The sequence below is a fragment of the Cataglyphis hispanica genome, chromosome 7, assembly GCF_021464435.1.
Source record: "Cataglyphis hispanica isolate Lineage 1 chromosome 7, ULB_Chis1_1.0, whole genome shotgun sequence".
Taxonomy (NCBI): domain Eukaryota; kingdom Metazoa; phylum Arthropoda; class Insecta; order Hymenoptera; family Formicidae; genus Cataglyphis; species Cataglyphis hispanica.
The window spans coordinates 8,783,480-8,798,912 of NC_065960.1; the positions used below are offsets into that span (position 1 = coordinate 8,783,480).

The 15,433-nt window shown below is 28.2% G+C and overlaps 3 protein-coding genes across 6 annotated transcripts; all 3 read right to left on the bottom strand.

Annotated features, from left to right (window-relative positions):
* Positions 1-937: 937 nt before the first annotated feature.
* On the bottom strand, positions 938-6,060 carry LOC126851231 (bifunctional 3'-phosphoadenosine 5'-phosphosulfate synthase-like). Its single transcript, XM_050594958.1, has 6 exons — positions 5,808-6,060; positions 4,108-4,911; positions 3,507-3,941; positions 3,172-3,381; positions 2,663-2,945; positions 938-1,930 (listed from the first exon to the last, which is right to left on the bottom strand). Exons 1-6 carry the CDS (start codon positions 5,856-5,858, stop codon positions 1,833-1,835), a joined length of 1,881 nt encoding a protein of 626 aa, XP_050450915.1. The 5' UTR covers positions 5,859-6,060; the 3' UTR covers positions 938-1,832.
* A 184-nt stretch (positions 6,061-6,244) lies between these two features.
* LOC126851254 (uncharacterized) lies at positions 6,245-7,960 on the bottom strand. Its single transcript, XM_050595009.1, has 3 exons — positions 7,686-7,960; positions 7,451-7,585; positions 6,245-7,304 (listed from the first exon to the last, which is right to left on the bottom strand). The coding sequence occupies exons 1-3, from the start codon at positions 7,735-7,737 to the stop codon at positions 7,024-7,026; spliced, it is 468 nt and encodes a 155-aa protein (XP_050450966.1). The 5' UTR covers positions 7,738-7,960; the 3' UTR covers positions 6,245-7,023.
* Positions 7,961-8,430: 470 nt separating this feature from the next.
* LOC126851238 (inositol-3-phosphate synthase 1-B) lies at positions 8,431-15,383 on the bottom strand. 4 transcript variants are annotated; one of them, XM_050594985.1, is made up of 8 exons: positions 15,229-15,383; positions 14,480-14,698; positions 13,076-13,248; positions 12,073-12,343; positions 11,048-11,302; positions 10,161-10,403; positions 9,636-9,744; positions 8,431-9,443 (listed from the first exon to the last, which is right to left on the bottom strand). In XM_050594985.1, exons 2-8 carry the CDS (start codon positions 14,606-14,608, stop codon positions 9,070-9,072), a joined length of 1,554 nt encoding a protein of 517 aa, XP_050450942.1. In that variant the 5' UTR covers positions 14,609-14,698; positions 15,229-15,383; the 3' UTR covers positions 8,431-9,069. The 4 variants fall into 4 exon arrangements, with proteins under 4 accessions (XP_050450942.1, XP_050450940.1, XP_050450943.1 ...); XM_050594983.1 differs by having other exon boundaries at positions 14,480-14,705; positions 15,229-15,360; XM_050594986.1 differs by having other exon boundaries at positions 14,480-14,608; positions 15,229-15,349.
* Between the last annotated feature and the right edge of the window lie 50 nt (positions 15,384-15,433).

Consider the following 15,433-nt stretch of genomic DNA (forward strand, 5'->3'; position numbering starts at 1 on the left):
CACATAACACATACACACATACACTCTTTCTTTTTTATCAGAATAAAAACTAAAAATTCTTAAATAAGATCACGAAAGTAGATATATTTTACGATCTCCATTTCTAATACATATATGTAAGTATAAAATTGATGGAAAGAAAAATAGTTAAAGATAGTGACGAATTTGTATTTCTGAGAAATTAATTATCTCAACAAAGTTAATTTAAAAAGTATTTGTATTAAAAGCTACATTTTAAAATTAGATACACAAAAATTACATGTAATCAAATAAAGTTAGATATATAATCAAATATTAACCAACATAATTCATTTGTATTAATATATAAAATTATTATTTACAACAAAATAATAAAAATTTTAATAATGAGAGAAAGAAAATTGAACATATTACATTTTCCAAGAACCAATACATGTAGCGTATATCTGTATACCTCGAGAACTTGAAGATTAAACTTTTCATTAGCGTATCGATATAAATCCGTCACTAATAAAGCTTTTAATTACTCACTCTACAATAATTAGATTATTATATTAGAAATAAGAAAGTTATCTGATTTTTTGCACTAAATTCAAATTAATTAATTTTTTTTATGTCAACTCGTCTTCAATAAAATATATATTTATATCCATACGGTACAAGATATATAGTGCAACAACATTGCTTGTTTTTCTGTATGAATGAAACGTGTCAAAGATTTTATTTTCAAGGGAGTAGGTGGAAAGAGAGAAAAGATATAGATTTAAATAAATTTAAGATTATATAAAGATAAACCGCGATCACAATTATTGTAAGATTTATTCTCGTTATAAACGTATGTAGAGTACATGAGGATTGAATTTATCTATAAGACGATTAAAAATATTTTCTGCAGTTTTACGAATCTATACCATCAAACATGAGTTATATTAATATAGGTTTATATTGAATAAAAAAATTTAATATTTAAAATAGTGAATTTATTGTAAGAAAAACAATTTATAGTGTCTGTAGCGACTAATTTCAGATAACATACATTTAATGTCGCCGCCACAGTTTTGCCGCATCCACACCTTTGATATATTTAAATTGTTTTAAGTAAATATACAGAACATAAAAAGATAAGATAAAAGAAACAGATTGTTTCATATTTTTAGTAGAAATTATATATATATATATATATATATATATATATATATATATATATATATGAAAATTATATATATATATGCTTTGCAAAATGTATACACATAATATATACATACTTTACACAATTATATTATTTTACATATTTCTATAGAAAATATCAGACTCTGTGTACTTTTTATTTGTACAAAATAAAATTATTTACACATAAAATAAGATCATGGCGAATATACCAGATGCATTCAAGGATATATGAATCTTTCAAATAGTACAGAAAGATTGCAAAAATACTGTAGAAATATTTTATAGTAACGCAATGTTGCCATAAATATGCAATAATGTGATACAGTGATGAGTGAATATAATTTTTTAAGAGATAAACTTGAGAAACGTTTAGGAATACTCAACATAAAAAAAATTTTTGCATTGTTCTTTTTCATGTTTTCTAGTTTAAATAAATGCAAATAAATGCAAAATATGCAATATTGTCCAAAAAATGATAAACCATACTTCTTTTGACCTAAATTATTCTTTTCAAAAGCAAACTTTGAATCAATTTTTCATTATCAACTTTGATGAAAAATTGTTTAAAAAATTTTTTAATATAAAATATTTTATGATAAATGCACTTTAAGTAAGGTATCGTAAAAATTCATTTTAAAATTGTTTGAAAATCGAATCCTTGTTATCTATTAGCAAGTCCAAGTTTATTTTTTATCTAGATTTTGATAGTATTGCACAAGTACTTGCCATGCTTTAGGTGCCATAAAACTATTGGGAGGATTTTGACCTGTCTTCGCCAATCCTGCAAATACGAAATAACTAATCAAACTATAATATTGCAATATTGCATATATCAAATAAAATTTAAAAATTTTAGTTTTTTTCTGGGTTTTTTCTCAATTTTACAAATATCTTTAAATGATCGAGTATTATACATATATATATTATTACAATAATGCAATTTTTTTTACAAAAAAGTTTGCTTGTGCCCTTATGAAATGATTGCATTTTTCAAGTTAATAAATAATACAACAAATTTATGATAATGTAAACAATGGAGAAATTTATCTGACTTTAATGTAAAGAAAAAAAGAGAAAGAGGGAAACATTGTAAAAACATAGTTTTAATATAATATAAAGTCAACAATGTTGTAATAGTTATTATTTGTATAGAATAAAACAAAAAATCAAACTTATATACATATTACATACAAGTATACACACACACACACACACACACGCACGCACGCACGCACGCACGCACGCACGCACGCACACACGTGCGTGCGTGTTTGAAAAATATATATTTTAAGTTTCATCATTTCTTTTCCCAGTTTTTAATTTTATTTGGTATTTATTTTATTTTGTATTATTTGTGTTTACTGTGTGTTTTGATTTGATATATATATATATATATATATATATATATATATATATATAATTACAAATTGTTTTTAGTAAATATATTGCTTTATTTCACATATAATCTAAAAATTTATGTATTATAAAATATTGCTGTCAACTGGCATCTTACCTCGCATTTTTGTCCCTGAAATAAACTCAAAGTCTTGCTTTCGTTCTGGCTCGTAGAATGCCATTCTGCCATTTTGCGTGTCATAGGCGGCTACCCTGAAGGGGATTATTTCGAGATTATGAAGACCTCGGGCCATAGAGAGAACCCTGGCGCCATGATTAGGATCGTACAAGTTGCCATCAGGCGTAGCATCTTTATTAGGATGCGGTATACCCGCAGGATCTCTCCCTACAATATAGAAGTTGGCGCCAGCATTCATCCTCGCCTTTGCATGCCACTGCACCTGAAAAATAATTGGATATTTTTATTATTAATTAAAGTTTAAATGGTGTGCATATAAATGTAAGGTATAGAATACGGCAGCTATAGAGTGCAGCAAAAAATGAAGCTAGAGATAAAACAAAAATTAGAAAATACAAAAAAAAATTAATACTGATAAAAAAAAACTAGAAATAAAATTAACTAATGCAACGTTAAAGCTCATAAAACTTCTGTTGTTAAAGTTTCACCTCAACTGGTCCAGCATACATCATTGGACTGGGAAAAATAGCTAATAGTGTGGAATCAGCATCTAGCACACCTTCGTCCAAAATTGCCTTATGTTGTAGAATTCTGGTATATAAAGGAACATCATCATCTTTTGTCCAACCACCTAATGGATGAAGTAAAAGCACTGGATTTTTGAAACCTCTCTCCTCCAGCAACCGTCTTCTCGTGTCCTTCATGATGAATAGCAACATTAGATTTAAATATTTTGATATACGATAACATGTGTGATTTATTATGTAATACATAACATATTAATTTCTTTTCAAGTTATCATATTAGAAATATAATGACATACCTGCATAAGCAGCGCATGTCCATTATGAATGGGATTTCTTAATTGAAACGCAAAAACGGCGTCGGCCTTCATCATTCGGCACTTGGCGCGAATTTCATTCGGTGTTAACCTGTATTTATCGAGTCCGTCGTGCCATCTAATTCTCTCCAGCACTTCGAGATCGCCGCCCATCAGCCAGTCACCAGAATCGTGAATCATCCTGATATATGGATGGCCCAAATTGTTGGTGCCAAACTGCCAACTACAACGTTCCTCTTTTCGATGAAAATAAAATTCTGGTCTTCGTAGAATTGCCAAAATTTTGCCTTTGTGTCTCAAGGTTACAGCAAAAGAACCCTCCAAGCGATTCTTATCAGTTGTACTTATCGCGAGAACAATTGGTACCGATTGATTCACTTCTTTGCCACCTTCGAGCACACATCGCAGATGTTGAGCCTTGAATAAAATTAAATGTTAAATTATAATATTTAATATGAGATAATAAAGTTCATGGAATAGAAACAAAATTACTTGACTCACTTAAGGCTTTAGACAACGACTCACTTCACTGAGCTGAGATCGCATATATACGATATAACTATACTTCGCAGTGTGTGTGTACCTGAAGATACTGATGTTCCCTCATGAAGCCAGTTAATGGCGACGCCCATCCTTCTGCCAGAATTTGCAACCACTGCACATCAAGTTCACTGATCTCCACACATTGCAGAGTTTCTGCTTCCATTTTTGTAGATGTCAGTTTCGAATCTGGCACAAACAGTTCTCTGATCGGATTTGAAGGTTTTTCAATATGTGGAATGATACGATGTTTCTCTAAAAATTCAATTACAGTCACAGCAGACTCTTCAGGAGTGCAATTTTCGGTTTTAACAACTAAATCAGATTTTGTAGGCCTCTCATACATTTGATCAATGCCAGTGAAACCTTTAATGGTGCCTTGTCGAGCTTTTTTATAAAGGCCCTTGGTGTCGCGAGCTTCGCAAACCTGCAAGGGTGTATCTACAAACACTTCAAAGAAGGGCAAATCAGCTTCTCTATGAATTTGCCTTGCCATCTGTCTATCTTCCTCGAAAGGCGAAACGAAACTACAGAGACAAATTTGTCCGCTATCAGCAAAGAGTTTAGCTACTTCAGCTACTCTTCTAATATTTTCCTTTCTATCTTGTTTGCTGAAGGTCAAGTTGCGGTTCAGGCCACTTCTGACATTATCGCCATCTAGACCATAAGCTGGAATACCATGATTCACCAAGATAGCCTCCACCTGGAACGAGATGGAAGTCTTGCCAGCACCTGAGAGTCCAGTTAGCCATACTGTGCAACCTCGAAAGCCTCGAATATTGCCAATTGCTTGTCCCCGTTTTGCTCTGGATACATGATGCGCCTGTTCTGATACGTTTGCACAGATCTATAAAAAAATTTTTTAATTTATTTTAATTTAATTATATAATTAATTCATTTTTTTTTAATATTATTGATTTCATATGCAACTCAAAAGAAATAGCTAGATTTAAAGTCATTGCGAATGGGTAAATACATAACGTAAGAATACATAACGTAAGAATACATAATGTAAGAATACATAACGTAAGAATACATAACGTAAGAATCTTGAAAATCTTTTATTTCTTACATCATGGGTAAATAGATAGATAAATAGATCGATAGATATATAGATGATTCGATAGATAAATAGATACGTACAATAAAATCTCTCTATTCTCCTATTTTCTCGTTATTCTTATTCTCCCTATTCTGAATCAGCTGTCCTCTGTAAACTTTTCTTTTGCATTATTTCAATATTCTCTCCTACTACAAATTTGCCAATTACTACATCGTCATATATAAACTGAGAAACCGAATAAAAGACATATGAATCTGAATCGGAGGAAGTAATTCGTAAAGTAAGCGAAGGAAGTAAGGATATTTTCAATCTGTAAAAGTGTTACATTTAGAACAGAGTGGGAATTAAGAGATTTCGCAGAATAACGGAAGAGCATAATTTTTTTCTGTTTCGACAATTGTAATAAATATCTTGTATTTCAATTTTATCGCATATATTAAGTGAAATAATTAAAGAGAAATGTAGCAGATATCGTTAAAGCTAAAACGAATAAATTTAGAGAAAGAAAAGAGAGAGAGAGAGAGGGGGAGGGGAGAGAGAAAGAGAGAGAGAGAAAGCGTTGAATATTGCGTTTATATGTATTATATATAAAGGTCGAATAAATTATTTCTCTCATCCTCTGATATTAATTTATTTTCATATTGTATGGCAGTAGAAGCGATATTGCGTGACACACTTACCATCATCTTTTTATTTGGAGGTGGTGTTGCGTCTTCATTGTTGAACGACATGACTGCTGTTAAAGCATAAATATATACGTGGCACTTGCGTAAAGCGCTATCGAAAGTAATACTAGAGTTAGTTTAAGTAATACCGAATGATGCTGCCTCGTCCATCGACGGTGGCTTACTAAACTATACTAAACTTAAACCGCGAACCGCGTGAACGTGAACACACATTACGGCAAGAGTGGCGCAAAGCGCGTGTCGTAGAGTTATAAGGGACTCATTTTCAGAGTAATGATATATATATATATATATTTTAATCCAAGTATTGTGTTTGTGTGTGAAAATAAATATGTATTTATTAAAAAATTTTTATTATAAAATATACAAATTTCTATATATTTGATATAAAATAGATTACAATAATATAATAAAATGATTTGTAGTATTGATTTGTGGTATTGAAACCAAAATAGATATATTATGTATAATATATTTTATATTTAATTTTTTCTTTAATTATTATATTTAATGGACGGCTGTGCGATATGTGACAATCTTGTTTTGTAAAAGTATTCATTATACATTAACATAAATTTATACTTATGTCTATGATATAAATAATAATTTAAAATATAAAACAAAACTCTTACAGTAGAGATTGTTTACATGCTTTGAAAATATAAAAAATTTCTAATATTAAAATATCAAAATACTTTTCAAATAGCAAATTAATAAATTTCATAATAATAGTTTGTATAAATACAATATAAATGTTATATAAATATATTATATAACATATGTTATATAAATACAATATGATACATAATATATGGAAAAAAAAGTGTCCTCTTTTCTTCTAGTATTGAAAAAAACATGACACAGTGCATACTTTTATCACTATATTGCATCATATCTAACTGTACAAACTTTTATTAGTTGTTAGTATTAATTTGCTTCCTATTTGAAAAGTACCATAACTTCTACATATTAAAATTTTCATTTTCATTCAAATTAATTAAAGAATATCATCGTAATTTCTGTCATCTTACATATCATTATAATATAACATGTCAAATGACAATAAGATAATGATATATTTGTATCTTGTAAATAATTTTTTTCAGGAATTATTTTATTAAAATGCTTTGCAAATTAAATGTTTTTTTTTGTTAAAATGCTTTTGCTCTATTAAAAATGCTTTTATTTTGCAAGATATTGCGCAATAACCTCAAGATATGAAATATTTTATAGCAATTATTAAAGTTAGAAGCAATATTGGAACAGTTGTTTTTTCTGCACTGTTACATCTGTGATCGAAGTAACAGAAACACCAAGTAACTTCATCGTAATAATCACGATGGATATCTAATTGATGAATACTATTATTAACATAATGGCCTAATCGTACATCTTTAGCAGCAGGTCTGCAACCCTCGTAATGATCTGCAGGAATATCTGTTCTAAAGCTACGTACAGAGCTTAAGCATTCACGTGTAATGATTGTCTCAGCTGAAAGTTTCACAATTTTAATTATATATATATATATATATATATATATATATATATATATATATAGCGTGTTTATATATTTTATATAATCTCAATATTAAATAGAAATATCTGAAAGTTATTCTGTAAATAACATTAATAGTTACCTCCTTTTCGTTCAATTATCTTCACACATTTGTCATCATATTCTGGACAAGTTTCTCCCCAATACCATAACCAATTTAAAGGTGTTCCACATCCAGGATGATTACTGTTACATCTATAACAATATAAGCTATCACCTGCAATTCGAATTTTATTATTTCAATGTCAATTTCAAATCAAGAATTATGAAGAGAGAATGATAACCACGCCCTATTATAACAAGGTAAAATACTATACCTTGATTTGTCAAAATCAAGAAAAAAATTGTAAAGAGAACTTTTCTCATCATTAATGCACTATAATAAGAAATTTACGTGGTTTTATATGTTATACAATGTTTTGTTTACAAATATGAGATATGTGAGAAACTGACAAACAAGACACAAAACCGTACTGTGCACTGTGCCACAGTATACAGGCTGCATTCCGTAATTCACTGCTAGTATCGAAAATCTATAGTTTACGTCACGTACACTATAGATTTTCAGTACTGGCAGTGAATTACGGAACGCAGCCACAGTATATCACTATATCCAATAGCGCAACTTTCTCGATTTTGTGTTGGCTAAAATAGAGTGCGCATACATGAAATAAGTAAGTTGCCCAGTAGCGCTATCTGAACTTTTCTCTCACTCTTCTTTGTTCTGTAATCTCTCTTTCTCTTTCTAACTCATTGCTATATTAGAAGCAGAGAGAAGGCTTCTCTCTGATAATAACCATTTGTTCGACAATCTTAACGGTCACTCTGTATTGTTTTGTATGTATATTAAAAATTAATGAATAATGTACTAATTTTTTATTTGCAAATTTAAAATAATTATTTATATTATATATATAATAATTGTAGTTCTCTCTAAATCATAACTTTTTTTTATTTGAGTACATTTATTTATATACATATATAATTTATTACATTTATTAATATAAATATATATAAAAAAAAATAGTATTAATTTAGTAGTAATTTTTATTTTGTCGTGATATATATAACTAACATTAAATATAAAATAATTATACTACAATAATTATAATAGTAATTAATTAATGATATTATTGACTAGTATATAAAATAGTATATAATGTGTGAAATTGCTCAGATGTTAAAAAAAATTATTTTGTTATGATATTAATAATCTTAGTTAACGAGTGATATATTTTTAATATATTACATATATATATATATATATATATATATATATATAAATTGTTTAATATATATATATATATATTTATATATATTAAACAATTTTTATATAAAACTAATTTTTTTATAAATTGGGAAAGTCAGCCTTCAAAATTACATCATTTTCTTGCCATTCCAAAATGATAATCTTGAAAAATTAGTTTCAATATACTAGATGTAACTAAAAAAACTTAACTATAAGAATGCTATTAACTATTTTCTCTTTCTATAACAAAGTTATTGTCGTTTCAAAATTTCAAAATTGTAACCTTGAAATTAATTTTGAAATAGTACTATTGGATTTGATTAAAGAAAACAACTTAAAAAAAAAATTACTATCTCTTCTAATAATAAACAAAATTTTTGCTATATCGCTTTTCCACCTTATGTCCGCTTGATTTCTTATATTCCTTCAATCTTCTTTTCACCGCGTCTTCTTTAAATCTTGAAGGTGACCTTGTGTTCCAGCAACATGTTGTTCTCTGGTGGTAAGGACAAGCAGGCTCGTAAAATGTTTTCGATAGCGCTCCGCTGTCGGAAAAGGGCATTTACGACCGGCGTTCCTTGTGGCACTAGAGGAGCTTTACAAAGATACGACAGAATAGAGAGCACGCTATGAAAACTAGAAAATTCTTCGTCGGAGTTCATTTTCTTGAAAGTAATGCGAGAACAGAGCTCGGCCAAGATGACGAGATCAAGAATGATAGGTGCTGCCAAGAGCGAGTCTTCACACGTGTTATGAATCACTATAGTGTTATGGCCACCCAGCATGATTTCAGAAGTGTATTCATCCATAGCTCTTTTACTATCACCTAGAAAAACAATATAGATAAAAAAACTTTACGCATTTTTATGTATTTCTGACATTACTTAAAATGACAGACCATGCTTGGCTGCTGCCAGAATTCTGTCGACGTAATATGTATAACATACATTTGTGATATATATGCTTTTGGCATATTTAGTTATCTAAAAAGCATTACTGATAAAAAATGAATACTTACCAACATAGGGAACGTATTTGATAACGACACAATGATCCGGTTTTTCTCCAGGTTTATAGAGAATCTTGTTGGATTGCACCATATCGTCTATAACATTGCTCTTGGAAATCTGCATTGTATGTGATTATACATATGTAAAACTATTGCAATAGTTGTACATATTATAATATGTACATTGTAATATTTACATATATATATATATATATATATATATATATATATATATATGTATGTATATATATATATATATATTGTAACAAAATTAGAAATAAAAATAATATAATAATAAATACGAATATATAGAATAAATATATGTAAGTAGAATAAATGTATATGTGTGGTATATAAACGTATAATATTTATTATAAAATATTATACATATATTATTATTTTTAGTATTTATAAGCGCTTGAAAGTGAAGTAACTTTTGTTTTTATATTACTTCCCATAAATTATGACATAATTGCACACATATATTGAATACATCACAATACTTAGCATATATATATATTTTCTTCTGTGTACCTCTTTTGAATGAAATTGCTGTGGTGCAGATAAATTGTATCCATCATTATTTCCTAAATGATTGTAACTAACAATTGATACCGGTTTAATGCCGGCCGATATGAGAAAATCTACGAGCACGGACTTCAGTTTTGTCTGGCCAGATTTGAAATCATCACCACCGATAAATGTTTTCTGCCTTTCAACTAGCTCAAAAACACCTGGCACAAAAGTATTTTGTGGCGATCCATTGATGTAAGTACACTGAAAAAAGAAATTATTTAGATAACTCACAAAAATCTTTCATTTCTAAATTGCTGATAAATTTCAAATGAAAAAACAGGATATACATGTGTGCGCGCATGTATGTGAATATATTTATTAATAATCAATTTATAAAAAAAAGTGAGGATCGTAAAAAAAGAAAAGGTTTTCTTAAACCTCAATTAGTAATTAAAAAAAATTAATGAAAAATAAATAGAAAAATACAAAAAGATAAAAAGAAAATTTCACATATTAGTTATTATTAACGATTATATTAATCAATATAATTTTGATATTAATTGCTATTAAAATTATTGCATAAATTATATGTGTAATCGATCTTACTAAATAATAAATATATTTTTTTTACTAATTTACATTAAATAATAATATACGGAGTGTTTTAAATAACAATTTTATATAATATTATAATCGCTTTTCTTTCATTTACAAAATATTCTTTTCAAGGAATCTAATTATATAACTTGTTGTTTTGAAATTTATATGAAATTTATATTTGGATTTTATATATTTATAAATATTATATTGCAACAACTAACGATTTCGCTAATAAATAATAATATAATCTATGAAAACATTTCTCTACATTATAAAAAAAAGAAATTATATCAATGTTTTCTTACTCCTTCTAAAGCCGCCGCCACAACGAACATGGTACTGGGACTAATCTCTGAATGATTCTCCTTGATTGCTTTCAGAAGATTATCGGCCGTGTCATTAACACCCGTTATGATTTCCGTAAATCTCTCGGTATTAGCAGTCCACAGGACAATCACTTGATCCAAATTCTTCGTAGTTTTGAATTCCACAATATCATTACGAATTTTGTTGAGCTGTTCAGCCTTAGTGCCCATGATGATATTATTTGCTCTTTTACCCTTTATAAACAAAAATTTCGTTAAATATAATTTTAAAAAAGCATATTCTATTCACTGCAAAAATGAAAAAATTTATATTATGAACATAGGTGCAGAAATGTCTTCCTTCCGAGTTATAAACTCTTTTTGTTTACGATAAAGTTCATCAATCGATGGACTGACAAAGAAGGACCAATTATATAACTTGCATGTTGTTCCGATTAAAATTTTAGGAATAGTTATTTATAGTGGTATCTCAACTCTTGCTTCTGATATTCCTCTTCTTACTGTGGAAATATTCCGAAATAAATATATTGTCGTTACGTATCAAAACACTATAAAATTTTGAACATTTTTGACAATTGAGATATCGATGTGTTGTTGTAGAAGAAAATAATTTCTAGACATTTATTTAACAAAGTGTTCTTGCCAAATATCATAAATTAGTTTTGTCAAATTTATTTTATATGAATTATATAAATGCTTTCTAAAAAAAAAAATGAAAAAATAATTATACATAAGAAAACTGAAGATAATAATATTATATGGAAATAGCTTAATTAGATTTTACAATTTACTATTAACTAAATAATTGCTACAGTAAAAAAATGAAATTGTTAAATTTTTAAGAAAAGATAGACAAAAAGCTATCATATTTAAAAAAAATTGAATAATCTAGATTCTAAATCAAAAAATTCAGATAATTTATTTAAATTTACAATTTTATTAAACATTATCTTTTTTCCAATTCTATCATATAGAAAATTGGATCCTACTAAAAATCTGATTACTTGATTCGATGCGATGAAATCAGAGTAGTATATGCTCTTCCTGGGCCGCATGTGTGCCATGTAGGGTTGCAATTGTACTTGCAAATTTATATCCAACACTTTAGCGCGCGTCATGGCGTCAGCAAGATTTACATCTGAGATATCCCAACCATCAATCTCGATATCATCAGGATTGATCATGGGCAGCATACTAGAGATAGGAACATAAACATCCTCTCCTTCACTTTTTCTGCCTAATCTCACAGTGGACGCTTGCGTTAAAGAACCATACCTAAAAAGCATAGAAGTAATGAAGAAAAATAAAGTCATTGTAAAAACGAAAAAATACAAAGAAAAATAAAGATATAATAATTAAATGCAATAACATATAGAAATAAATGCAATCGTAAGATTAAAAGAAAATGTGACTCGTTATTAGAAAGTGTACAGAATAATATCCCAAAATAAATCTATATAAAATCTATATAAAAAAATAAAATAAAATTAACACATAAAATATATATTTTATTTACAGTAACACTTAAACTAAATATAGTATAATAAAACAAGTATAATAAATACACAGTGGATTAATAATACTTTAATAATATTAAAATATTATAAATAAAGTTTACAAAAAAGTTAAAATTATTGATCTTTAATATCATTGATATCTTTGAAGAAATATTAATTTCACATATATAACAAAAAGAATAAATATACAAAATTAATATCTAAATAATATATATATATATATATATATATATATATATATATATATATATATATATATCTGCTATATATGTTTTCAAGATCAATTTACTTGCTCAATAAATGTAATATTTCAGATATTACTATATTTGTTTGTCCTTTATAGCTGAACTGGCTGAACTAGTACAGAGCTTATCTTTCTCATTTTAATGTGGACAGAAGATAAACTCTGAACTGCAACCAGTTCAGCTATAAAAAACAGACCTAATATATGACAAATATATGATAAATAAATAATGCTGAAAAGACATACCAATTTGCAGTTTTCTCACCCTCCTTTGTTTCCCACTTTAATTTGAGCTTATTCGCAATTAAAGCTGCTGTTACAGTGCTACCGTTGTTACCACCCCAGCCCACCATCATCAATCCCAGCTTGGGAACCTTCATCATGGTCTTGATCAGTAATCTTGTCAATGTGGGTGACACCTACAAAAAAATTTGATGCAATGTAAAAACATTTCAACATTTTTCTTCGTTTTTCGAAATAAGTTCTCAAGAAAAGTATTATATACAAAATTTATATTCTTCATAATTTTTTTTTTATACAACAGATATAAAATTGAAAAAAAATTCAGAAAATATAGAATTTACTATAGATTTTCACACACATGTATGCACACAAATGTATGTGTGTGTGTGTATGTGTATGTGTCCATACACAAAAAATAAAATATACATTAAGAAAAAATTAAAATATATCATATGAAAATTAAATTAAATTATAGTATTGTGCGCATAAACATAAATTTAAATATTTTTTAAAACGTATGCTCATATATACACAATAAATGTATATTTTCGGTCATTATCGTGTGTGTTTCTATAATATATAATAAATTTTAAACATTGCAACAATATTATTAATAAAAATATCCTTAATAATTGATAATGTAACAAAGATATTTTTAAAATAATATTTACAGTCTTTAATAATCTAAAAAAAATCCTGATTGAGTAGATAAATATAGATATAAATATGGATATATATTGTGTATGCATGAACATACATGCATACAATATAACACGCACGTGCGAGCTCCGTGAAAATCGATTCTAGAATGATCTAGAGAGAGAGAGAGAGAGAGAGAGAGAGAGAGAGTGTGTGTGTGTGAGAGAGAGAGAGAGAGAGAGAGAGAGAGAGGAAGGGAGAAAGAGGTATTCCTTCCTCAATAATAAATTTATATACCTATTTAAATAAGTAATTTTTTAAATAAAAATGACAAGATAAAGATTATTATTCAATAAAACTTTTCAATTTTATTTTTATATTTTACAATTAGCATGTTATAAATTTGGCTCTTCTCTTTTTCAGTCGCTCAAGACATATAAAGTTAAGTGTTGCGACATTTTCGCTAAGGAATGATCATCGACTCTAAATTGATAAGTCATTTATTAAAAGAATATCGCATCTTTTTGGAACATTTTCAATATATATATATATATATATATATATATATATATATATATATATATATATATATATATACACATTCATCATATAACGACAGCAATATAACGAAAAATCCACTATTTAATTAATATAGCCTCAACGAATAAACTGATATGTTGATATTGATGACAGGCCGGCGCAAACATCACACAACATACATACTGAAAATATGAAGTAGATGAAGTCGACGAATGTATGGATTCTCACCGTATATATATTATCATCATTCTCGTCGCCCTCAGCCACGCTAGTTGTCCGGTACTCGTATTCTGCTTCGATGAAATCTTCCGAATAACGCACCGTCGGAGAATTCACTCGCACCTTCAAACTCGCCATCTCCACGGAATGTAATAGGTATATATAAGAATGTACAAGAAAATGAGAAGAATATCCAAGCACACAAATTAAAACTTGCTAGTTGCCGGTCTGAAAACTGTCAAGTGTGATCGATAAAGTGTGAATTCGAAAATTCTGATTAATTCTGGTCTGACGTCGATTAAAGATGTTGATTGCATGTAAAGTACATATACACAATAAATTATCGAGAATATAATTACCGATTCTGAAACTGATGATACACACAAGTTCGGTTAGATTAAAGTTTTCATATTTTATTGTTACATTCTCGCGCCTATTAAAAACATATAAGAGTATTTTTGCATGTTCTTTGATATAAAAAATTCGGAAATCTATGAAAACTAGTAATTACTTCGATTTTTTCGAAAGAAAAAATCGCGAGTTATTTTAGCACAATTGTAAAGATAGAAAAATGATCTTTAGAATATTTTTTGACAAAATTTGTATAAGATTTAATCTATGGAGCATCGGAAATCCGAATTTGCCAAAACTGTATCATTCAATTGATTGCGTGTATGATTCTTCACGATAAATTATCGGGATGAAATGAATGAGAGACAAACTTAAAAGAAGAAAAAAGGAAGAGATGGACAACTCACAGACAGTGTGTTCTCGATCTTTCTCTCGTGACTATTCACGACGACTGCCGAAACGTAAATACCAATAAATATGGCAATACGGCGCAGCCATCGCAACGTATCGCAACGTTATTAGGGCCGTTAAAGGCTCCCTTTTTCGCACATGCGCATGTGAATGTGATATCAATGAAGTAGTTAAATCTCATCCTGAAAAGAGATCCTGTAT

Excerpts from the sequence above, each read along its gene's own strand:
- LOC126851254 (XM_050595009.1), bottom strand. The coding sequence starts at position 7,737 with ATGATGAGAAAAGTTCTCTTTACAATTTTTTTCTTGATTTTGACAAAT. Across the intron at positions 7,586-7,685 it reads CTTGATTTTGACAAATCAAG|GTGATAGCTTATATTGTTAT; the intron begins GTATAGTATTTT and ends TTCGAATTGCAG. Across the intron at positions 7,305-7,450 it reads GATAATTGAACGAAAAGGAG|CTGAGACAATCATTACACGT; the intron begins GTAACTATTAAT and ends TGAAACTTTCAG.
- LOC126851231 (XM_050594958.1), bottom strand. The coding sequence starts at position 5,858 with ATGTCGTTCAACAATGAAGACGCAACACCACCTCCAAATAAAAAGATG. Across the intron at positions 4,912-5,807 it reads CTCCAAATAAAAAGATGATG|ATCTGTGCAAACGTATCAGA; the intron begins GTAAGTGTGTCA and ends ATTTTTTTATAG. Across the intron at positions 1,931-2,662 it reads TTCAGGGACAAAAATGCGAG|GATTGGCGAAGACAGGTCAA; the intron begins GTAAGATGCCAG and ends TCGTATTTGCAG.
- LOC126851238 (XM_050594985.1), bottom strand. The coding sequence starts at position 14,608 with ATGGCGAGTTTGAAGGTGCGAGTGAATTCTCCGACGGTGCGTTATTCG. Across the intron at positions 13,249-14,479 it reads ATGATGATAATATATATACG|GTGTCACCCACATTGACAAG; the intron begins GTGAGAATCCAT and ends ATTTTTTTGTAG. Across the intron at positions 9,444-9,635 it reads CAAATACGTTCCCTATGTTG|GTGATAGTAAAAGAGCTATG; the intron begins GTAAGTATTCAT and ends TTGTTTTTCTAG.